Source organism: Erithacus rubecula (assembly GCF_903797595.1).
Source record: "Erithacus rubecula genome assembly, chromosome: 2".
In the NCBI taxonomy this organism is placed as follows: Eukaryota; Metazoa; Chordata; class Aves; order Passeriformes; family Muscicapidae; genus Erithacus; species Erithacus rubecula.
Window position 1 is genome coordinate 43864181 of NC_136685.1, and position 25924 is coordinate 43890104.

Genomic DNA, 25924 nt, shown 5'->3' on the forward strand with positions numbered 1-25924 from the left:
ATGCCTCTGTTAAGACATCATGGCCCAATTTCCATGCATACTGAATGCTGGAAGTATCCATCAACACAGTCTGGATTTGGAAATGCCACATTTTAAAAAGCACATAAACTCACTAATTTCCACATCCATCATTTTTGTCATGAAAATACCAAGATTCTATTGGTATCGTTGAAACAACTTGTCCAACTTAGGGTCTGATGCCTTGTTCTCATTTTACTGGGAACTGCCTCCTTTTGAAGTAAAATGAGCCTGGTTATCATATTATTATTGAGAGATGGAGTGGTTGAATACACTCTCTTGATACAGAGTGCTCTGTATTTTTCCATCTGAGAGGGGGAGAGGGCAGAGAGAGAAACACTGCATCTAGAATTTCAGTCATACCATACTCCTGTCAGGACACAAACCCATTTGAAAATAAATAACATGGAAATAATGCATTCTTTCTAACCTGTATTTTGACCTTTATAATCATGTTGACTATCAATGCTAGGTTAAGCAACTTTAGAAATAAATCAGTTTCAAAAAAGTTTGGTGTAAGGTTAATTCCTTAGATACGAGGGAACAATCTGTGCCAGGCAAAGTGTTTTCTAAATGGAGACTGAAACAAAAAACCTACCTGAGAAGTGCTAATGTACTTTAGGAACCTTGTGGCCTCATAGTTGAGGGAAGGGGTTGCACTTGCCCATGGTTGTAGTTCAATGTGCCATCTTACAGTCTGTAAAATAAAGCAAAGCAAAAAATAACTTAAAGGCAGTGTAAGCATAAATTACAAGGGCTAATAAACTAAGGAGATTTAATTTCAAACTAAAAGAGTTTCCTGAGGGCTTGTCTACACATGAAAAACATTTCAGAATGAAGCAGGGTTTCAACTACAGTGGAAAAGCATCTAACTATGATTTATAACAATCAGCTTTTGAAAGCAGATGTAGGTAATTCAGAAATAAAGAGCTCCTCATCCAGGATAACCTTTATTTACTGTTATATGTTATCCAGGATAACCCAACGTGTTAACCCATTTATTCTGGGACACCCAAGTAAGCTGTGAGAAATGCATGAAGAAAACCAAGATCTAAATAACCAAATTCTACAGCAAAACATCTGAAAACAGTGATAATAATTTAAATTTCATGTCTATCAGGTATCTCTGCTTGAAAGTCCACTGAAACAAGAACTTGGATCTCAAACACTATCACTAAAGGAAACCCCTGTAAGTAACCTGCTTTCTTTTTTAAGATCTAGATATTATTTTAAAACAAGCTTCTTGTGGGTTTTGAGAAGAATCCTCTTCCTCTCCCACACTTGCCTGACAGATATACCAGAATTCTTTGTTTCCCTGAAAAAATATAAGTGTGGCTGCCTGTAGCCTACTACTTCTCATTTACATAGCCCCAAGCTCTGGTGGGTGCTTTCTGTGCTCCCTCAGCTCTGAACCTCGGGCATCCTGCCATCTTTTCCAGAAACACTTCCCACATAGAGTGGGACAGAGAAGGTCTTTCAGACACGTGCTTGCAGAGCAATGGGCTCTGCGCTCCCATCTGCGCCACCTTCTCCAATTCTGCCCGCCGTCACGCCAGCAAGTTTAGACTTGTCATCTCTTGCCCTCAAGTAGATAAAAATACAAGCATGGTGTTAAGCTGCACTAAATCAAGATTGATTCCTCGTGGCTTTTCATCTTCAGGCACCATAACTCGCTTCTACAGCTGGGCAGGTAGTATCAAGCTTCCCTTTAATCGTCCTCAATTAACTGTGCTTCCATAATGGACAGGATGAGATTTCTCCCTCAAAGGCTCAGGCTGGCATTCAGTAAAATATAATCAGAAACCCCACTTGGGATTCCCACAGGACTGTATTTCAGACAAAGCCCTGGAAAACACGCAGGAGACAGCAACAGGCTGGAGAGGATGGAGGCAGACAAGGGAGGTGAGGCACCGAGCCCCCAGACAGACTGGTCTGTGGCACCAGGAGAAGAGCCAGCACAGTGACAGCAGGGATCCTCTGATGCCAGAGAGGAATGCAGGAAAGAGAAGGTAAAATTAGAAAAGAAAGACTGTTAAAGAGGACCACCAGACCAGATGGCGTTTGCCTCAAGCTGGTATCATGAATTGACATTTTTTCAGCCTAAGTAAACATAGTCTACAGTGATTGTGAGCCAGGAGGTCTGTATGAGATTTCTTGTTCTTTTAGGCATTATTTTTCAGATTTGTTGTGGGTTTTGGGTTGAAGTGGTTTTTGTTTGTTTGTTGTTTTGTTTTTTTACTGTAAAGAGATGTTGAAAAGGATATTGAGATATTTTTCTCCACCAGAAGCAGACAAAAGTAGCATTTCTCACCCTGAAACTTCCTGCCTGCAGTGAACTTGGACTCCTATACCGTGCACAGCATGAGCCTGGAAGCAAGCTAGCAAGCAGCCCTGCAGCAGCATGTCCCCCTGACCTCTGCTTGCAGCAGGCAGCCTGCAAACAGGGAACAGCAGGAGGATAGGTGCACACCAGGGAGGGAAATGCGTGTAATCCTTCAGAATGAGTCACAGTTCACACGGCTGAATAACGTTTGCAATGACAGGAATGCTGCTGTTTCAACAGGCTTGAAAGCTGAAATGAAAATGAAGACTGACAACCGTTTTCAGGGGAAAAAAAGAAAATAAGAAAAAACCCCAAACAACAAAAAAACAACTGAACAAAAAAACCCCAACTCAAACAAAAAAAAATCACCAACCACCCAGATATCTACACATCTGTGTCCAGGTATTCTGAAATCTATTTGTGTGAGAAGTAGCTCATTAAGTAGAGGAATTGCAGGGTGGCCATTGTGGACTATTCAGCAGGAATTCCTTCTGCACAGAGTTGACAGGGAAGAAAAGAAATCTCTATAATGAACCACATGAATGAGGTTCTTCCTCAGCAGAGTGCAATGTCCAAGAGCCACTGCAGCTTACACTCGGGTTCTTAAAATCTTAAAGATGATAAACTGCCTTCCCACCGACTCCAAACTATTGATAAACACATGAAAATGAAATAAAAACCCCAGTGACTTACTAAAGCAGTTTCACTAAAAAATAGAGGGGGGGGGGAAGGAAAAGACAGAAAGAGATCAAGCTTTTGTATAGTTCTTTAAACAGAGGAGCACTACATAAATGCTATTTTTGTGACAGAGATCAGACCCAAGGCTCCTGTTTGAGGCAATGCTTTTGAACAGCTTCTCAAACCTCACACTTGGTCCCTGGCTCCTCAGGAAGCAGCAGCCTGTTTCCATTTACTAAAGAACACACCACAGACTCCTCTTCCTAGCACCTCCTAACACCCCTACAGGGTGTCTCAGGAGCTGCCTTACAGCAAGATTCACATACAATGGATGGGGGTGAAAATCCAACACATCTCTCAGACAGGTTCCACCCTCCCAAAGGGTAACTCACAAATGCTGGTGATGCAATTTGGGTGAGCTCAGGAATACAAAATATCCTCCTGAAGGCGCTGTTCCATAGGCACATTGGTAACCTTTGTTAATAGTTTTCCAGGCAATTTTCAGCCTAGTTCAGAGTGTTTCCAGGTAAGCCATCTCAAATAAACTCGACAGATGCTTTGTTTATCCCTGATAAAAAACAATCCTTATTTGGGGAGTTTTCCCCTCTCTTGACTTTATAGTTTTATTTACTAATAGCAAACTTGACTGTGGCATCATGATTTGGATTTTCTCACCTGTATCATGGAAATCTCTAGAATGACTGAGAGCAGGTCCCTGTGGCTGCTGAACAAACAGGATGAGGAGCAGCTCCTTTCACAGAGGGCTTTATAGCAAGAGAGCAGAGGAGCTATTACAGCCCAGGTTATACAGCTCTGGGTATGAAATTCAGACAGACCTCCCCAAGCCTGCCCAGGAGGAACCAAAAAATGGGTTCAGAAAATCTGCATTTCTGCCTATCACCATGGGTGTGCTCTGTCCCTAGGGTAAGGACTCATCCAACCACACACCATGACTGTGCTTCCCAAACATCAACATATCCATATTCCACAATAAAAAGAGATGTCAGTACCTAGAAAGTTACAATGCCACTTAAAAAATATCATACTTGATTTTTTTAAAGTATCCCTCTAGATACATTAACTGAAATTAGCACTGTAAGAAAAATCAGTCTTCAGCAAGACTATCACAAGCACTGGTGAGACACTGACTTCAGACACTCCTGAAGGGTAATGGATATCCAGAAACTGTTATTCAAGTAGTGTCTAAATTTTCACCATATGAGATAACCACAGAGAAAAGGAAACCCTAAAGCAATGCTATTGCTGTGTTAGGAAAACTAGGATGCATTTGAAGGTCTGATTTTTCTTCCACTTAAGGATAGGGACTGATGTTTCCTTCAGACCAAACTGATAGCAATCTGCAGATACTTCTATCTGGATACCCCTTTTTCCTAGATTTTTTTTTCCCCTCTTAGTCATCTGTGATAGTCATTTGATAATCCCATAATAACCTGTAGTATATATGTGATATACTTTTAAAGAACTATTATTTAAAATCTGTCCTAAAAATCTAAAATCATAAGATAAAAATTAAATCAAAATGTGCAAAGGGTTCACAAACCAGCAGATCTTAAATTGTAGGTCTGCCAAATGTTTGGCTTTTTCAGCCTAAACTTACACACAAATCATTAAATTCTTTCCAGACCAATCCTAGTTTTAGTGCACTAATTCAAAAAGCCCAACCACTTCCTTCCCTCCTGCTTACATTTGAAAGGGAATTAGTAAGTTTTTCATATTTCCATCTGTCACCACCTGAGGTGTCTCCTTAGACCTGAGATCACCTCAGGAGGACATGCAGGTGTTCTGGACCCCAGTTCTTTTTGATGCCCACCAATGAGAGACTGCAGGAGGCTGTTCTTAGAGATTTTCATGGTTGTTTAATATTTCTTATCTCAGGAATGCTTTGTCCAGCTGACAGCAATTTGTCCAGCCAGACATTCAGGGCAGAATCTGCCTGGCAGAGGCAAGACTTATCTTTTATAGTCTAAATTACGTACTAGGTTATTTACAATTATTTTCCAATACAATACAACTTTGTTAAACTGTCCAGCTTTGTCCCCATCCAATCTAAAAGTGTCAGCATGTCACCCAGCATGGATGACACGGAGAAGAAGGAGGAAGAGGTATACCCCACCCCAAATCCTCCATCTTGGCCATGAGCCCCTTAATATAAACATTCTAGAAATCTACTCTAACAGTCTAATTTATACTCTATTTATTTTTGCAGCTTGCATTTCTTCTCTTAATGTTGGTAAACTGTTCCAAGGAGCTAAATCCAGCCCCTGAGACACCTGGGTCTCATTCGAGGGTCTTTGGGGACCCTTCCAGGAGGGTCTTAAACCTCCCAGGGAAGCCAGAGAAATACTCTGGACTCTCACATCCATCTTTTTTAACTCAGTAGCTTTTTTCTCCCTCTTTTAATCTCCTTTCTTTTCATCAGCCAATTAAAATTCAGAAACATATTAGCCATTTGTGTAAACAAAAGTTCAGGAATCCCCTTGCCCTGCCAAGAAGTCTGTTGATTCCAAGGAGACAAAAGACTTATCGATATATACACAGATGTCTTTAGCAAATCCTCCAATTATATTGTGCAAGAATTTAATTTTTTTGCATCCGAGGCAGGACCAAATGTGAGTGGAAATCATTTGTGACAATAAATTCCATCAAGAACCATAAATATTTGCTAGCCATAGAAACAAATACATACACATCTTCATCTCCAATTATTCTGTCTGTACCCTGTGTACAACCACACTCAGCAGAACAGAACCTGCTCGTGGGTGAAATTTTGCAGGGGTTTTATCAGTTTGAAAGGCAGTGAATGGCATTCAGATTCAGATTGCAAAACTTCAGATATCTACATGGCAAATTTATTAGACTTCATTCCTGAGGGCTTGCCCTTGTGCAAACAGATTGTCCCCAGATACAATTTACGCAGCTTGGATGTAAATTTGTGGCCCCTCACAAGGACCTGTGACCTTAAGCATGTTAGTTTGTTGTGGTCTTACTGTTTGGGGTTTTTCCCTCAATACAAAAGTGCCTTGAGCAGTGGAAGCTGTGTGCTGCAGCCCACACAAGCCCTGGCTGTGCAGGACACGCCAACGCCTCGCGCGGGACACGCGACCAGCGCGGAACCTGCTAAGGGGAGTGGGAGGGCTGGAGGGATGGAGGCAGCCAAACCTGGCACACTGCTCCTCTTGCTGACAGCACAGAGCAGCTCCAGCAGCAAAGAATCCCTCGTGAACGCCCACGTTTCATTTCAGAGGCAATTAGCTGGGTGAGTCCCAGGGAGAGCCAGGAGGGAAGGAACACTCTGCATGCAGACAGCCATCAAGGAAGCTCCCACAGTGGGCTGGGAGCTGAGTTATTTGACAGGACAGATGAGGCAGGCAGGATCTTTAAGGGAATTATTCATCTCACTAGAGAGTAGATATATAAAATATGTGAGTCAAGCACTGGAAAACTCCATGCCTCTCCACGACCTGCAAAGAAAGCCTGAAGGATGGGCTCAGGAACACCTACACCACAGACCCTCAACACCACAGAACACCCTCAACACCAGACATTCACACACCCCATGCTGCACAGAAACATGCCTTCTAAAGGGCTGAGCCTACCCTTTATCTGTGAGCCTAAAGCAACATTTAGCTGCACTTCATTCTTCAGCGGGGTTGAGTAATTCCAAATGTTTTATGTTTGGAGCAGCAGTATGAGGCACAAGTAAAACAAACCACCTCAAAGTGGAGGTACCAGTAAGAAAGAACAAGAATGCCTTCAGCCTTGGCACAGACCTTCTTGAGAAAGGTCAATTCATAGAATCCCCTTCAGCTAAATGTAACCAGCACCACCAGCACCCACAACTTGTAAAAACCAGCTCCCTTACATCGTTAATTTAGGAGTAGCAGGGACACACACAGGCTCAGTAAGCTGTAATTGAAATCACAGGCTTACAAAGTGACTGACTCATATTTAAAGCTTTGAGTGACTTAATTTACAACACAACTGGCTTTATGGATATTCCATCCCTACATGTCTGAACTGTTTCTTTCTATTCCTCTTTCATATTACTATTATTTTCTTTGTTTCTTTGCAGTTTGGCTTTCTTAAACATGAGGTTTTCTCTTAAGAAACCATAGTGTAACCTTGCTAATACATTCCTCCTCTGAATGTGTGTGCCTGTATCAAGAGAAAAGCAGTGGGTTCCCTCTGAGGCATCAGGCATTGAGGGAATCACAGGGAAAAGCAGCTGACAACTGGTCCTGCAGCCACCTAAACTGAGAATTTCCACTCCAACAGTGAAGCTTCCACACATTGCACAAAGTCCATGATGAACTGGGAATTATTTTTTTTTTAATCAGGAAATCTTTCTATTTCTCCACATTTCTAGTTTCCTGAGTCTAAGACAGAGACCTCTCTGACAGCACTGCACACATGCACACAGCCTTCCTTCTCCATACCTTGCTGCTCTGCCCTCTGCATGCACCACATTGGTACAGTGTAGGCCATGAAGGGAGTCCCTCCCACAGCCAAACTCCAGAGCTAAAAAATCTGCAGTGTTACAGAATCACAGACTGGTCTGTGTTGGAAAGGACCTTTAAATATCACCAGGTATAACCCACTTCCACAGGGCACACATTCCACTAGGTCAGGTTGCCCAATCTAAACTGTATCAACCCAAATACAGACCCTTGATGGACACCACTTGTTACTGCTTTGTCATTTAGACAATGAGCCACTGACCATATCACTGAGTCACTGCTCCTTATCCATCTATCAGTTCATCCATCAAATCAATATCTTTCCAATTCAGAGCCAGCCACGTTGGTTGTACCTAAACAACTCCCTGTCCTCAGCACATTGTAATGTGTCTTCCAGGAGGATCTACTCCATGATCTTATCCAAAGATTTGATGTTGGAAAAACAGGCTGAGGAGCAATAGCTTTTGTGCCAAGATAAGCAAGCAACATGTCACACGCACAGTCTGGCTTCCCCACGCAGGAAGGCTGCTCAGGGAAGTAAATCCTGCCTATGGAAACCAGTCCTGTGATAAAAGTGCTTTCTGCACTAATGAGTGTGTGTCTTAAATTTAAATGGGTTTTCAACATGATCTGTATATGGAGAATGCTATGTCTGGACGTGTGTGGTTTATTTTATGGAAGAGGGAATGTCTAGGATGCACTTAAGCCTCCCCTAGCTCCTCACTCTCTGTGCATCATCTTTTCCAAGTCTCTGCAGTGCAGCACACATTTGTCTGCCTGGGAGTAGGACGTGAGTGCTGCAAGAGTCAACTTAGGAAGCTCCAAACATCACCCAGAGGGCTCCATGTAAAAGCAGTTTATCAGCACTTGCTTCACAAGGCTGCAGTTTGCATCAGTAAGTAAAACTCCTATACTTAGCAGGGAAACGAAAAAAAAAGGCATAGTTTTACATTGAAATTAAGAAAACTATTTTCTGACTTCAATTCTCATTAAAAAAGCTTTGAGTCACTGCATGGTAATTGAAACCAAGAGTCTTTACTCATGAAGAGCAAATCAGTCTGAACATGAATACATAACAACCCCTGAAAAGGCAGCAATCACCAAGCATTTCACCTCTGCTTTCCTTCTGTTAATACTGATGTTTATTTTCTGCTCCTTTTGCTTCTCATTCCCCATCTGACGGTGAGAAATTGAGCCACACGCATACAAATTACTGCTCTGGGGGAGCTGCTGCCCTTACCTGCAGGCAACCTGCAACCTGCAACATGCAAAACACCAACAACTTCAATGCCCTGGGAGATTCTGTTTCACTCACAAAACCCACACTCAAGCTCTCTCCAGCTCCACTTTCAGGTTTGTGTTTTTCCCCTAAGTAAGTGTCTTATAAGACAAGCATGCACAGAAGAAAATGATGCCTGCTGTTGACTTCAAGTGACAGAATTTACATCACTTTAAGAATCAAGAAATTGATTTGGTGAAATAAAGAGCAGCTTCCAAAATTAACATGAGGAAGCCAGATCTGTAGAAGAATTTAGGTGACTAATTCTCCAATGAATTCTAAGAGTAACCCTAAATTCCCCAGGAAAAGGTATTGGGAACTCATTTCCCAGGTTTACATCAGCCACTGTGGACACCCCTGTAAATTCATCATCACCCTGAGTGCAGGTTTGGGATTTACAGAGAGCAGGGTTTCAGAAGACTAGCCAAAATATTAATTTGTGGGTACTTAGAAATTCAGAAAGCATTGTATCTAATTCATAATTTACACAGCATAACTATCACTCCTCACTACCTCTGAGGAATAAATCCACTGCAGCCAAAGGATCTGTGGGCTGCAGGAGTAGGAAAGGGCAGTGCTGCACTGGGGAACCTCTCCTCAGACTTTCAAAGGTCACCAGAGACTAACAGCTCTGCCACTGGGAATCCCAGCAACATATGGGAGACACATTTATTAAAAGAGAAATTGATTTTACTCTAAGAGACATACAACTTTGAGAATAGCCAAGTGAGATTTCTTTGCTATGGTTCTAAAAAAAAATAAATAAATTGGGCAGCAGTGTTCCAGCGCTATCCAGAGGCTGACAGCATGATAATATATCTAATGGAGATAAAACCAGGAGCCAGAACAGATTGAAATTTATGGAAGCAAATTCTCAAAACTGCTTAAGCAGCTCAATCAGCTGAATTCCTTCCAGTGCCCATATGCTTTTGCCAACACTTAAGGATAACAGCCAGAAACAGATACAACAACTACTGGTCACTGCTTGTCAAATTCAGTTTCTGCTAAGCAGAGGCAAGACTGTGGTTTCAGCCTGTATTCATAACTGCTTCAGTTGAAGCGCTCTGGCTGAGAAATAGGGAGATATCATAATCCATAAAATATGGAAAAAAAGCTATTTTCCTCTAGGTTGACTTCACTGCAATATTTAAACCATAGACTACAACAAACAGAATTCATCAGTAAATAGTCAGCTAGCCGGATAAGCTGAGTTTATTTTGTGCAAGTTCCAGCACACTGTGATTTACATATAGGGTTGCCTCTGGCAGCCTATCTACTGACTTCAGAGCCTCTGCCTGAGGCTAAGAACTGGGGAAAAAGAAGGTGCTTTAGAGCAAAACCAATGCTTTCACCCAAATAAGAGCATTTCACACTTGTGCAGCCTTCTCTCTTATCCAAGTGGAATGCAAATGTCTAAACAGAAATAGTCCACCACAACTTCTAGACTAAAGGGAGCTATAAAGCATTAGAAAACCCCTTCCTCTTCGTCTTCCTCTCCTGGATAAGTACCAGGACAACCCTCTGTGCCCAGGGAGCAGGAGAGGGCAGGATTTGTCACTATAGGTCTATAATCTCAAAAGCTGGTAAATATCAACTCCTAAATATCCACGGGTAAAGCAAAAGGCTGACTAACTTCTACAGGTATTTGGATTTCAGAGGGTAAAACCCTAAGGTAAAATAGACAGTACTTACAACAGGTACCAATGGTACTGTTCCTTCAACTCACCATCAGTTCACTTGATTGAACTGGGTTTTACTGGATAGCCAGGGAAGACTCAAAGAGCCAAACTTCTCTTTTTTCTTCTTCAACTCCTTATTTCATAAAAGCATTAGATAATGGAGTTTCACAGAATGACATGTATTCTAGCTTTAAACACATTCCCTGTATTTTTTTTAAATATGGTTATGGATTATTGCCCTTAGTCTAGAGCTGTGTAAAAGTCTTCCAAATAAAATAAAACAGCGTGTTGGGCAAGTAGCTCCCTCTGTCTAGAAAGGGAACAACAGCTGGCTTGCAAATTGCTAGGATTTTAAGTAAAAAATTGGTACATTTATTTTCCAATCTATAGAGAAGAAAATCAAGCTAATTTCAAAGCACACAAATTTGAAATATCTTTTGTTCAAGACAATATAGAACCAAGAACCACAATCCTGTGGAGGATGGGCTTGGGCAAATACGTACCATCCTCTTTAATCAAAGATATTTTCCAATGTTTTATCACTAATTCTGAGCATTATACAGATAAAGTACTGAAAAACTACATGGTTTGACCCTGAACTCATGATGCACCCAGAATTCCCACGGATTTCATAATGAATAATAATTGCAAGATCAAACCATTAATCAAGACATCTAACGAAGAAGAAACACAGCAGCTCAGCAGCAACCAATTGACACATAATTGCTTCTTGTTTAATTTTCTCAAAAGAGGGAAGGAAAAGGAACATAATGTTGTTACTTCCCCCTATTCAGGATGAAACAGAGTTCACTTCTTTGAAAGTTTCAGTGCCCCAGAATAACCATGAGGAAAGCCCAAAAGGAGACAGGGCACCAGTACTAAAAATTTTGGGTTTTTTTCCAGACAGCTCCTATGCTGCAGTGCTTCTCTATCAGATAAATCTCACTCCTCCACTACTGCCATCCACTCTGCAGGGAGCAGGAAATATTTGGAACTGATTCCTATTATTTTTAGGCTTCTAAGTGGCAGATATATTCTTACCATATCAATAGACATTACCATCTCTTCCCCTAGCATTTCAAACAGTGTGTCTTTGTAAAATATGAAAGAGGATGCTAAAAAAGGGCATTGACTTTGAAGCTCCCAGATGATTATTTGACTTAGCCAGCTTCTAGGAGAGGAATGAGGAAGAGGGCTGGGGATGGATGAGGCCAAAAGGGGAAGGACAAAACAACAACAGCAAATCTGTGATGTTAATTTCTGCTGATTCTAACATAATTTTCAAATGCACACTTTTCCCATCCAGGTCCAGCCCCTGGATACTTGCTTCTCTGTCATAATTTTGTCTTGGCTAATTTTCCCCAGCAGACCAACATGTCACACTCACACTCAAAAAAGTGACCCTACCTCATCAACACTAATAGCAAGAATGTATTTGTAGCAATATCCCTAAGACAGACAAGTTGCCTATCAGGGTCTTGTAGGCATTTCCTTGCTAAGCTCTCAAGGCCCACAGATTTGTCTTCCACATGCCAAGAAGGGCAGAGGTTTCAATTTCTTTAGTTTGAAGAAGCCACGAGGTCAGTCCTGGAAAGAACCCAGAATTGTGTCTCTTCCAGAACTCACAGCCCTGCACCTGCAGTTGCATCTGAAATCTATCAGAAAGTGGAACCCAAAGTACACTTCAGTGGGTGACTTGTCAAATGAGCTGTTGGTTCGATCTTTCTTCCACAAGCATTGAAACCCAGATGTTCTCCCTGTAAAATCTGAAGCAGTTGGCTTGCCCCACAGTGCCAAGAGACTTCAAAAGCCAATGTCCCACAGCAAAGTCCTACTGCTCCTACATTGCCAGAGACAAGAGAAACCCCCATTGCATGATGGGGAGAGGTGGCAGCAGGAATGATGCTTCTCACAAGTACCCCAGATTTGGGATTTGCAAAGTCACAACAATTCTATTCTGACTTTTGAAGAACTCTGCAAAGCCATTTTGTTCCAGTCTGCAAAGCAAATGGAGAATATTTTGGTGAGAAGCAAGATTTCTGTCTTCTAAAAGCTACTGGAACTACATTTACTATTACATAAAGGCACAACAAGAGGTTTATTTATTTTATTTATACAAGTGTCAGGGTGGACATAAATTACAGCACTAGTTTTTTTAAATGTTGCAAAAAATTAGTAAGAGAGCAAAAAAAATCACCAAGGGGTTCGCCCAGAACCACACCCAGGACTTGTGCTTTTCTAGGGATCAGGAAGGACCCCATTCACCCATTCTCTCACAGTGCAGTTCATGAGCATTTGCAGCCAGAGCCTTTCCTGGGGCACCTGAGCATGGTGGCACATTCAAGAGCAAGACTACTGAAGATGGAAGAGAAGATCAGATGGGGAAACAACATGTCATTGAAAATCCAAGCCCTTCCACTTAGCACAAACAGCTGGGAACATTTCCTCCATCTCCTGCTGAAATTGACCCAGTTGGTGCCACAAGAGCAAGTTCAAAATCATGGCTTTCATCTGTTACCCTAGGCATCCATCCATTTGTGCATGTGGTTGCTGCTACCCTGAGAGACTGGCTGACTCAAAATAGGGCAGTACATCACCCTGACACTTTTGTAGGCAAAAACAGTAAAAAAACCCCAGCATTAGGGTGAGTGTATGCACACAGATTTTGTGATACATATGCCATACACCACAACTGAAAGAAAAATTGAATCACACCTTTTTTTTCCTCTTTTAGTTGTTCCACTGAACTGCAAGTCATTTGATCTTAAACTCACAAACATGGAAGGGATCTGGACGATGTTTCATCATGTACAAAAGTATCTTGGTGCATATCTTCTGCTACAAAAACACTCAAGTTGATTAAATGGCTCACATCCACTGCACACAGCTCTGGAGCACTGAGCAGCCATCCAAGACAAACTCAGCTCAAAGTTAATTTTAGACCAAGTGATAAGAGTGGGCTGTGTTTTGGATGCCATCAAAGATTAGTGGTGGTTCACGCAAACCTTCTCACTTATGCATCAAATCTTTTATCTAATCTGTGCCATCCCTGTCAGGCTGCAGCACAGCCTGATCTACCACAACCAAACCAGACTGCTTGAGCAAAAGCTGGAGGTCTCTCCCAAATGCTACTTAAATTTCCGAATTCTACATCTGTTCTGTAAGAAGTGATGATGCTCTCATCACACTGTCTGCACGAGTCTGCAAGGCAGCTGTGAGAAGGTTTTGTTCTTCACCACAGGATTTCAGTACTGCACCCCTTGTCAGGGGCAGCTGGAGTTTTGTTCTAGCTCACCCCAAAGATTCTCCAGCTGCACCTTGGTCTGAATTGTGGCCACAGCTCAGTGAAAGTGGCATGAGAGAGATCTCTGGCACTCTGGCACCTACTGTGCAGCCCTGAGCAGACACAGCTCTTTTAACTGCCTGACTGGCTGAGTAAATGTTGATGTGAACTGACTGAACCAACTGGGGTGAAAACCTTACTAGTGATGAAGTTAAACACTTGTCTCATAAGAAGGCAGATAAAGGTTGGAGATGTAAAGTAAAAACCCTAGGGCTATCCAGGAGAATTTTTACCTGTCCAAATCTTTCTTTCTGGACTCTTCTCTCTCCACAGAAGGAAATTTTAGGAAGGAATGTAGAAAGATTGGCCACTTTAAGAGCTGCTTTAGCAAGGAAAGCTGTGTGTCCTCAAAACTGTCCTCACTTCTTATTTCAAAACATGAAATGTGACAAAAGATCATTTTTGGCACTAACTGTGCCACTGCTACTGGGCAGTTCAGGTGACTTGGCCCCCAGAGCAGTCCCATGAAATAGTTTGAGCTGAAGACAGCAAACAGGAATACTTTCTTTTTTCTGATCTGCTCCAGCAGTCATAAAGGATTCACATTTTGCACAAGGCCTGAACTGTCTCTCTGGGTTCAAAGTAATGGCCACCACAGAGCAAGGCATCTGCAGAATAAACTGCCACCTCAATCCTTGTGTCCCTTAGACAACTAGATTTATTTTCTTCTGTGCCACAGCTACTTAGAAAACCTTCTCTGGTCTTTATCTGCTGAAAGAAAGCCTTAAGCAGGTATTTGAAAGATCTTAAAAGAAATCTATGCTATTGGATATAAAGTCTCCTAACACTGTAATGACTTTCTAAAGAATAATACTCCCGAACTGCTTCTCAAAAATTCATGAAGGAAGAACTATTTCAGGTAATAAAAAATGTGTAAGAATCGAGGTTATTCTTAGTAATCATTTACCTCACAAGCTTACAAGTGACATCATTGTCAGAAAAAACATTACCATTTCCTCTTTATGGTATACTATAAACACATTTCATCTGCAGTTAAAATACAATAAAAGCCCAGTATTGCCATTGCTTGACTACTTGGAGAAGGATTCCTGTGTCTGGGTACTTTCTGGGACCTCAGCTGCCCCTGTTTACAGGCAGAGCTGGCTGATGCTTCCCAGATTTGGTTATCAGCTGATGAAAACTGCTTTCAATAAAAGTTTATTCTTCTCTTCCAAAGACAATAACCTTGCTTAGTCTGTGCTATTAGCCTGAATATTTGAGCAAAAACAGACCAAGGCTGTTCCCCAGGTATTAAAAGATTGAAGCCACAAGCTTCCATTTTGTGCTTATCTTACCAGATAAGCAATTTTGGGTTGGTTTATATTGCCTAAGAGACCTCCAAGTGCTGGAGGGAAAAAATTGTCAACTAGTGTCCCTTCCTCTGGGGTCCACTAAGTCATCATACAGAACAAATTATGGTGGGGTCTGGTCTCTCTAGTGAGGTATTAAGCTAGGGCAAAGATTGCTTATTATAGTCTTGAAAGACCCCATTAGCTCTTTTTATTCCATTGATGTCAGATCATTGTTCAGGCTAAATTCCAGTTTGGCTAATCACATTGTATCTGCCAGATTGCTTCTCTAATTGCAAAGCAGGTAAATGTAGCCAGAGGGACCTCAGGAGGTTGCCCTGAAGCACAATGGAAAACATTCCTAGACCTTCCCTGTGCGGATAGCCACCGTTCACATTACTCTAAGGAGTCTTTCCATTCCTTACCAACTGCAGAGTTAAAAGATTTTCCTAATATCTTGCCTGAAAATGAAGCCAGTTACTTCTTGTCCTATTTCCAGTGGATCTAGGGAACAATCGGTCATTATGCCCTTCAAAAAAACTTTTTTATTTTTAAGTTTGAAGAGTCTTGGCACATTCCCTCAAAACCTACTTTTCCCTATACAAAACAAGTACCAGTACTTCCCTGCAAGTTGCCTTCCTGCAACCATCTTCCTTCTTAACACCTTTATCCTCTGAATGAACCTCTTTTCAGTTTGTCTGCCTGTTATTAAAGAAGGTGCCCAGAAGTAACACACTCCAAGGAATAACCAATATCCCTCTCTTCAGCCTTGCACTCTTCTGCAGCAACATCCCACATGCCACTCACATCCATCAAAGCCAGGGTGTTATTTCCTCCTCAACACAGCACTGAGGGAACAGCACTGCATGCTGTAAAGCTCACCACGCTGGGATACAGGTGGAGGGGCTGGAATAATCTTTGGAGATCCAGAGGCCACTTTTGACCCATGTGGCTCTTTGGTTTGGCACAGTCAGGGCAAATCCACTCCTGCAAACAGAGCCTGATGGGACTCCCTGCACAGCTCTCAAAGCCCTGTCGTGTCAAACTCTGGTGTAATGTTAAACCATTGCTCCAGGCACACAGAATTAATAAACTTATAAAAGTTAAATCCCAATCCAAAACAGACAAACTATTACATCATGGGATGTGGAAAGACGGATAAACTTAATTTCAGAAAGACAGATGGATCAATTTAACTTCAGAATAATCAAGTTTTCTCCAAGAATTTTGGCTCTTCCCCATGAAGAGTCAGAGTAACTTCCTATAAAAGCAAAACTTACTGTACTTTTAAAGATGTGAAGCCAGCTTGAAAACACTATGTATGCAACTAGGCAGTATAAACATCTGATACATTTTTTAAACCAAATTTCTAGAAGAATTAAAAGGACTCTTGGCATAAGCCAAGATATCACTGACATATCACTGACACAAATGTAAATGGCATCATGATTCTAAAGTTAATACCCAAAAGTAAATTTAAGTAAAATCTTAGCAATAGTGTAATGCTAAATCAAATGAGGTTATTATGAGCCTGCTGTATTACTAAGTTTTACATGTTTTACTCCAGAAAATGTAAAGATATCACTCCAAAAACAATTTGCAGGCAATTAAAGATGAGACTCTTATCAGTCCTCACTGCAGAGACGCAGCAACTTCTTGGAAATAGTTCCTATTTAAAAAAGTTAAAAAACCACAATCTTCAATCCAACAAGAAACAGCAAAAGACAATTAGTCTGCATTTATAATGAACCAAAAGACAAATGTATACAAGTGAAAGTAACACCTAAAAAACCATAATCTCAAAGAGTTTTGGTTTTAGGGAATAATACATCATGTTTCAAAATACAATTCCAGGCAAAGAACACATGGGCCCAGCAGCAAAATCTCATTCTTTGCTTTTAATCACTGAAGGTAAATACTTCCATATTCCTAGATATGACATGAAAGAGCATCCAAAATAACATCAGGTTAAGTTTGGCAGCATAGCATACTCCCCATGGAAATAAATCTGCCGAGAAGGCAAGGAATTCCAGCTTTTCTCAACCAGACTCTCGAAGAGGGCTCCTCCCAAATTCAGTGCACAAGAGCCAACATAACCTTGTTACTGCAATTATTGTGACAGGAATTTGCTGTTATTTCAAATTCCAAGTGCAATATTTTTTTTCCTTTTGCCATGGCACCCTGGAATAACCTTTTAAAATACACCTCACATGTCTGCAGCATTCTGTAGGTGCACACCCTGCTAATACCTATTGCAGGAGCAGGTATACCTGACAGAATCTGTTTTTCCACATAGCTGGATTTTTTATCTGCTGCTTATGTTCCCAGGTCAGTGCTTAACACAACTAGAGCTCAGAATCATAGTTTAAAAACATAATTTTATTAGCAACAAGGCAGCTTTAAGTGAGATTTTGAAATTCCACCAACTATAAGTGGGATCATGAACTTCCATTTGCTTTAGTCTTGCAACACAACAAAACCTTTCTGATTCTTCAGATGACCATCACACGCTCTCAATGCCAATTCTTGCTTGTTATTTGTACCAAGAGCAGCAACATGTTCTCTTTGGTAGGCTCAACTGGGAGCAGCACAGCTCCTTAGAGCACCATAACAGGCAGCTCCAGCAGCCCCCAGAGATGTCACATAGCTAAATTACTTCATTCCCAGCCACTTTCAGTCAACATTTTTTATGTATGCATCTTTAGGCACAAAGAGATGCTTGGAACCTTGGTGGTCAAACTTTCCCATCTGCTGCACAGTCATGGTCTCTGCTGACAGAGACTCACCAGTGAACAGGAAAAGCACAGGCAGTTTCCTGTAGACTTAGGGACCATTATGGACAAGTCTTCATCTTTTCCATACTGTGTCTTTTTTATTTCCCCTTCTGGCAGTGTTGGTGTTGGTTGATGACTGCAGTTGTGCTTGGGAAATAAATAACACAACTCTGCTTCAGGAAACTTTAAAGCCATTCAAAGCAGGTACCAAATAATTTCCTTATGTGCTTTTGCAATTTTTTTTTTATACAGCCACAAAGTAGGATATTCAACTTCATCTATGGAAACACTCTGTTCATCAGTGTTCTGCATTAATTCAGTGATGTAAGTGTGAGCACAGTTATAACCTAGAGGCACTTGGAAAATGGAGCAAAGTCTGGCCTTACTGATTTTTCCTTGCTGCTGTCCTGCTGGCTCACACATCCCAACATAGTCCAACACCATCCCCATAAACAGCAGGAGAGAAAAAACTCCCATACCCAAAAGCCTCTGCAGGCTTCAAAAACAGACTGACAATAATTTATGGACAGAGAGAAGACACTGAAAACTCATAAAAACCACAGCAGAAAGCAATCCCAGCCTGATACAGCTCAGATCTGTGCAAGGAGCCTGTCCCTCTCCTCCAGGCAGCATTTACACTCAGCAGTACAGACACTGACAGCTGTTGCACTCCAATGCCTTTATCCAGACCTGCCTGTAGAAGCTAAGGACCACCAATTTAAGCAGCTTTTTTTGGTATCTGCCCCCCTTGTGTCATACAATAGTCTGATGTGAAATACCATGTTTCCCGATTAAAAAGAAAAAAATACAAATCACCCACTATTTTTTAGCTATTGTGATTCTTCTCATGAAAAAATGGCAGACCTCAGACCACTCTCACTTTATTTTACCATTATTTTTTCCCCTATATTTTTATTTAACAACTCTATTTAAAAGTTAAGTCCTGCTATTCTCAAAACCTTATCTTTAAGTAGATTTTTCTTAGCCTGAAGAAACATGTTCAAGTCAAATTGAACACAGAAGGCACTTGATGGTCTCAAACCTAACCTGGCAAGAACTCCACCCTCTATTATATATACTAATATTTTTCCCTTGACTTAACTAGATGGATTCAAATGAGACCTCAGCAGCAACATGCCCAACAACCACAAACCACAGCAGTGATGTTTATTTCACACACTTCACCTGGAGATGCACCAAAACACACTTGGGCTTTCCAGAGCCTCGAGCTCTCCAACACCTCAAGGTGCTGCCTTAAATGAGCAGCAGTAAAATGAGCAGCCTCTCCTCTACTTCCCCTACTTCTGAGGATTTCCTCAAAAATCATTACCTAAATCAGGATCTGTTTTACTTTCGCCTCCTGTTTTTTGATGCCGTTCTTAGCATATTTTGAAGAAATTCTCTGAATCCACAGGATTATAGGCTTTTTTCTCCATTAATGCTGAAATTCTTCCATAATTAGAATCACTTAAAAGTTGTGCTTTAGAATAATGCCAAGTAACAGAGCATCAGCAACAAAAGTCACAAAAACTGACACTGTGAGACCTAGGTACTTCAAAGTGGTATCAGCACCACAGCACAAAAGAACACCACATAGTTATTATCCTGAACAAATATGTGGCAATGTTGTCCTCGTCACTGCAAGTGGTGAAGGAAGCATGGTGAAGGATTATCTAATTTCTTCTAAACCTTTCAGGAAACCAGAGGCAAAAAGTAGCAGTTTGGTTTTTTGCATCAGTTTCCCTCAGAAGATGAGCCAGACCTAGAAGTAAATCCACATATGAATTCATTGTCCATCTTCTTTTAAAGTAAAACTATTAATTACTGGGGTGGAAAAGGGAAAAAAAAAAAAAGAAAAAAAAAAAAAAAGAAAAAGAAAAAAGAAAGCAGATTGAAGTTGAGACAACATGCATGACCTGTGAGAGATCACAGGACATCTGATCAAATGGTGGTTTGGATTTTTCAAGGCAGTAAGGACAAGCTTTAGCAATTCCACAGAAAACTGGTTTTTATTCTTGTTGGGGCAAGGATCAGAAATAGTTATTGACTTTGACCACAAAGGTGGTCTTATCTCTTGCAAAATCCCCTGCGCTCCTCCTCATGGTCATTCCAGTTTCTTTAAGAACCTGCACATCTCTGCACGGACCATCACCACTGACAGCAGGACCCCAAAGCACATGACACACTACACCCCCACTGCTCTCAAAGCCGGCTCCTCTCCCCCTGAAAGGCTGCAAAGAAAACCCCACAAAATAATTATCTGAATCTCTGAGCAGTTCCTGAGAGCGTGGCATCTGCCAAAACCAAGGACGACGCGGGGATCGCTGAAGAAGGCAACATCCCGCTGCTGGCCACACACGGCGCTGACTGGGCGGTGGGGGTAGCACCGGCACTCCTCACTCCTGCTGAACTCCGGATCCCAACGACGGATCCTAATGACTCCAGACCCTAATCCTCACTCCCCCAGAAATGCTTTACAATCATTGCCACGTAGGAATCTAGTTACAGGCTCGTTTACCAGCTTGTTCACTAACTCTCCCGTTCTCAGGCAGACCAGGTCTTAGAACCATTTCTCGATGGCCTTGTACGAATGCAATGGCACGAGGATGCCAAGAACGCCAAGAGTGATGGTCTTGGCCCAAGTTTGATCCTGCTGGGGACGCGTCAGCCTGCGGACCCTGACTCGGGGTCGCTGTCTCCTTCTCAGACCGCGCTCTCACCTCGTCCGGCCCCGCTCCAGCACACTCCCTCTGCCCCGCGGCTGAGCAGCGCTGCTCAAAAAGTCGCTTGACCCCTTCCCAAGAAGTTGACATCGCACCACCTCACTTCACCACCCCCCTCGGCCGCCTCTCCTCAGGTACCAGCCCCATCTCCGCCCCGGGCACCCGCTCAGCCCCTCGCGGGGAGCCGGGGTCGCTGTCCCCGAGCCCGCCCTACCTTCCTGCGGCTGCCCGGGGGCTGCGGGGCGCAGCAGGCGGGGGCTGCGCTGCCCCTCCGCCCGCTCCGCACGTAGGTGACCCTGCGACGGCCACCGCCGGCCGCCGCCGCCGCCGCGCCCGGGCGCTGCTCCGCGCCGCGGGACGGGGCGGGAGCCCGCGCCGCCGCCGCGCCCCGGGGCTTCTCCTCCGGACACCAGGAGCGCCTGATGCCCAGCTGCAGGCACAGGAAGAGCGCGGCCGAGAGCAGGCAGAGGCGGAAAGCGGCGCCCCGCCAGAGCGGCCGCTCCTTGGGCATGGCGTCGGGGGCTGCCCCGGCCGGCGCTGCCGCCCCCCCCGCCCCGCCGCAGGGCTCATGCCGCCGGCGGGCCCGGCCGAAACTCGGGAGTCCCCGCCCCGAGCGGGGCCGGCCGGGGAGGGGCCGGGGTGCCCTGTCCCGGCCCGGCGGGGGCTGCGGGACGCAGCGGTGCTCGCCCGCCGGCGGCCCGAGGGAGGGATGCTCCGCGCCTCGGAACGAGCGGCGGCCGCGCCGCTGTGCAGCCACAGGTGCGTGTCAACGGGGACACAACCCCCGCCCTAGCTATGGATCAGCCCTTCTCTATGGCATGGAAGTGTGCTAACTTGCTAAGGTACGTGCTAGTTCAGATTATACACCGTGATGTCACGAGGTAGTGAAATTTTACTAGAGACTTAATCATGTTTATGTTGAAGTCAAACAAAAGGAGAACCCAGCCCTGGAAGTAAGGACTTTGCTTCGTGTAAGGTTAGAGTTGCCTGTGAAGGATAAAGGATTTTGGACAGCCGAGATAACACCAAAATCCTAGCTCCTCTGACACGTCTTTGAAACCTGCCCTTCTCCCCCCTGCATTGTCTGGCAGTGCAGATAACTAACTCTAGGAAGATTGACTCCAGGGACATCGATCAATAGACAAGCTGCAAGAATGTTGCAAAAATAGACTTGCTTTGGAAAGTTTTACTATGATTAGTAACCAGTGGTGAGGCTGTTAGTGACCAGTTGAATCACGTTGGTCCTGAACTTCTGAAAGGTGTGAGAAGCCTTTGTGAAACATCAGTTGTGGTGCCCTCTCATTTGGCTGCAACACCTCATGTTACATGTAACTCTTTTAAGTTTATACTTTGCCTCTCAGCCTCTCTCCTGGGTAGTCACACCATCCTGCTGATTTTCACGACGTTTTCACGTGTAAAGGAATGGATCTACATGAGCTGAGAGGCAGTGCAGGGGGCAAGTGTCCTGCTCGTCTCAGTGGGAGCACAACAGGCTCTGCATCTGTTTTGCAATAAAGAGCTATGAAGAACCATGAAGTGCTCAGGAGGGCTTTGGTCCTAAGGCACAACACTAACCCATGGCTAAGGCATGAGCAGGGAGCAGTGGCTGGTGGGATTTTCTGAAGCAGGAGCACAGGTGGGGAGCAGGGTCAATAACAGGAGCCAAGCTCTGCAGGAACAGGGACCAGGCGATGGCAACCAATTTGCAGCTCAGTGAGTAATAAATATATTCCCAGATGGGATATGCAGGACTTGGATATATGACTACTCCCTGTTTCTTTGCCAGTCAGGTAAGTGGGACTGTGACTCTTGTCTCCTGTGAGCAGTACTGTGCCTCCAGTGTCCCTGTCTTGTCTGCTGGCAAGGCAGAGGCTTGCTGCCCCAAGCTCCTTCTGGTGTCCTCTCCTGGGCAGCAGGCTGCTCTACTCCTCTCTGACTTCTGTCTCTTCACAGCCTGGAGCAGAGCCAGAGCTGGCTGCTGCTGGGGCAGCAGGTCAGAGAGGAGCACTGGCAGAAGTGCAATGTGCCAGCAGCCAAGGAACTCGACCTGCTGGCAGCAAGACGGGGGAGCTGCATGAGAGAAGATAAAGAGGGATCAATGATCTGTCTGGAGAAGTGGGATTTCAGTGCAGATCCAAGCACAGATGCACTGGCAGGTGAGGTGCATGGTTCCTGCCATTTAAACATTGCTGTTCTCTATTTTTTAGGTAAACTGTCCTTCTGAATTAGGTTAAAGCAATTCCTTGGTTGTTTTAAAACACTGTAAATGTAGGTCCCTCTCGGAGGAGTGTGTCAGTCCTACCTGCCTTTCCTGTAGCTCCTTTGCCATAAAGTCAAAACAGGCCCTGACACAGATGACAACTAACTCAAAAAAACCCTATCTGGAACAGTTTCCTGATAGATCTGAACACATTTGTTGATATCATCCTATCTTTTGATCAGCTTACAGCCAACATGGTGCCTCAGGTATTTTTCACAGGGAAGCAAGTTGGCTCTGGAAGTGCATCTTTTCCTGTTGCCCTCCCACTTAAGTGACTAAAAAATAGATCAGACAAGTCCTGGTGCTTGTGTAAGGAAGAAGCACATTTATGAGGGCAAAGGGAGAGTGTAATTGCATCAATCATGACTGACATCAGCTTAAGAGACGTGCCTGGCTCCATTTGCAGGCATCACTTGGGGTTCATCAGCAGAAGGTCACTTGGGCTGTCGCAGGGCTTCCTGTGCATCACTTTGCTCCTCTGTGAAATGGCAGCATTCATATGGAGGACAAAAGTAATGCTGCTCAGGGAAGAGAGATTTTAGACATACCTCAAGAATATTAAATGCAGGGGTATTATTTCACTAAATTCTTAGCATAAATATTGTTTCAAGCAATCAGCACCTAGTCAATAAATGACGGTATGTGAAGGTCCTATTAAAATATAAGTTTGTGTGTGTGTGGTTATGGAGGAAATCTTGAAGGCAGGTTGACTCCAGAAGTATAAAGTGCAGAAATACATTTTAAAACTCTCTCTTGAAGTTTAATCCTTGAGAAATCAAAGCTTTCCTAAAAGCATGAACAATGCATTCTCATATAAAAAATGTCTACCTGAGCAGAATAGAAACCACAAGGTCTTTTTTGGTTTTAGCATGAGAGTTTCATTTGTTGTTCTTCTCTCATTGTGTAGTTTCAGCAAAAACCTCAAATACTTGAATCCAGCCACTCTTCTTGTCATCACTGAGCTGTACCTGTAAGTGCTGACCTTGTACAAAATATTCCCTTCATTCTTCTAGAAAGCTGATAAGCCCCTGTTTGTGGGCACAATAGCAGTGGTCTTGATAAAGAACAGTTCACTAATTTAAATCAGTGTTTTCATTTTCCTTTTGTGTTTTAACAAACAATTTAATTTCTTGTGCTTCCTCCCCACCTCCCTGCCCTGCAATTCCTTATGAATGTAAAAAACACAATGGAAGGTTTCTAAAGATAGAGAATAAAAGAAGAATGGTAGAGAGCGATCTCAGGAAATCTCTGAGACAATGAGAAATCTTATCAGGCTTAGCACGAGAATCAGTAAGAATTAAGATAGTCCCTTAAACAGTCTCACTTCTTAATTTTAACAAGTGTATTATAAATCAATTCCTCCCCCAGGAGCCGACTGCAAAGATATGTGTGTGAGCAAAGCCTGTTGAGAAGAAGAGCAAATTAAAATTTTAGCATAATGCATGAAACTCCATTCCAGCAGGAGGATAAGCCTTTTCGAGGTTATTGCTGGGAAATACAGCTTCTGCAAAGTTTCATATCTTTCTCAAAACATCCTCTCTCTTGGAGTCAGGCTGCAAATAACCTTCCCTCCTTGCTCTCCTAAAGCAAGATGGATGGTGTTAGAGGAACATTCATCAAGCTGGATCCAGCTGAGCACAAACTGCTGCCATGAAATACAAGGAGTAACTGGAACAGCAACTCTGAATGGGAGCATGCAATTTCTGCTGAGAGAAGTGAGCTTCGTGCCCTGATAACCAAAATCAGACATTGGTTTTACAGTATCTACTTTTTGTGTAGGTACCACAGAGCTGCAGCTCCCTCAGTTTCTCCAGTAAAAGTCTTTAAAGCTGTTAAAATTCCTCTCTCATTTACAAATTTGTAGATTTACAAAATCTTTTTTAGTAAGAGCACAGTGCTAAACCTCTGGAAGGAAAAAGTTTAACACAAATGAAATTTCATTGTTTCAGTGCTATCTTTGCTGCTTACAAATTACCTCTTTCCTGGGATATTGTTGGTAGTGAAATCTCTCTTTTGCAGCAGTTATTTAATGTTTCTCTCTCTTATGGCTGTGAAAATGGAACTGAAAAGTTCAAACACCTTGCCTATGCGGTTCAAACACCTTGCCTATACCATTCAACTTCTGCCTCCACCGACTGTCAGGGCTTCTGTTTATCTTCTGGTTAGTTAAAACATCTGCCCCAGTCCCTGTGCAAAATTAAACCCTAGGCAGGAAAAATGCCACTAGGATCCCCTATGATTCTGTAAGGGCTGCTAGTACAAGCCAGACATTCCTCCTATAAAATTAGTAGATGAATAGAAACACTCTTTTTGACTCTGTGCTCTGGACTTGATATGAGCTACTTGCCAAAATCTACAGGACAGAGCAAAGGAAGAATTTTTTCCCTCTCCTTCCTCCTACACTCCTGACTAATGCTTCAGAAATCGGAGTGACGCTGTTCCGTGCACTTGAAAACAGAGATGTTCTGTGCAGAATTTCACAGGCACGGCGTGTCCTTCCCACAGAAGATGTGTGTGCCTCAGATCCTGAGTCTGCAGCAGTCAGAGCTTTGGTCCAGGCCCGGTTTGGAAAAGCTCTGCCATAGCCCTGAGGAACATGGAATTAAAAGTCTGTAGCTCCCTGGGTGACTTCTTGGTGATGGTTTTTTGTGCAAGCCTGGTTGCAGTTCTGTTCCTTTAAATTGCAGCTCAAAATCCTGGAAGTATTTCTTTATGCACCGAGTGACAGACCTCTGTGGAGCCTGCACACAGCTCTGCCAGGTAGCTACAGCCCTTACTCCTTCTCATGCCTTAAATTCCACTGAAAACTGTGAAAGAATCTCTTTGTGTTATCTTCTAAATGTTAGCAACAGGGAAGTAAATTGGCCATATTGGTCTATTACCCACTTACCGCTGGTGAGAAATATATGTCTGAACAGCTGTCAAGGCAAAAGCTCAGCTGTGTGAATCATTAAAACTGCTTCTCAGCTCGCCACTGCTAAGTTTGAGGACAACAACGAAAAAATATATGTTCATGTAGTCTCCCATTAGCTCTCCTCCAGCTCGTGGGCCATTTAGGGAGCTTAACACAAGATTGATCT

At 43.1% G+C, this 25924-nt stretch overlaps 2 protein-coding genes across 2 annotated transcripts in view; one reads left to right on the plus strand and one right to left on the minus strand.

Moving 5' to 3' along the window:
* Positions 1 to 21095, minus strand: part of METTL24 (methyltransferase like 24) — a gene marked incomplete at its 5' end in the record, with an annotated part of 44389 nt that extends 23294 nt beyond the window's left edge. The window contains 2 exons of the mRNA XM_079298765.1: positions 617 to 715; positions 20799 to 21095. Coding sequence (XP_079154891.1) covers positions 617 to 715; positions 20799 to 21095 — 396 coding nt within the window. The remainder of the gene's footprint in view (positions 1 to 616; positions 716 to 20798) is intronic.
* Positions 19520 to 24923, plus strand: LOC306798714 (uncharacterized protein; the record flags this gene model as incomplete). Its single annotated transcript, XM_079298918.1, has 6 exons — positions 19520 to 19574; positions 20138 to 20241; positions 20410 to 20503; positions 20569 to 21343; positions 22538 to 22740; positions 24213 to 24923. The coding sequence occupies 6 exons, from the start codon at positions 19520 to 19522 to the stop codon at positions 24251 to 24253; spliced, it is 1272 nt and encodes a 423-aa protein (XP_079155044.1). The 3' UTR covers positions 24254 to 24923.
* Between the last annotated feature and the right edge of the window lie 1001 nt (positions 24924 to 25924).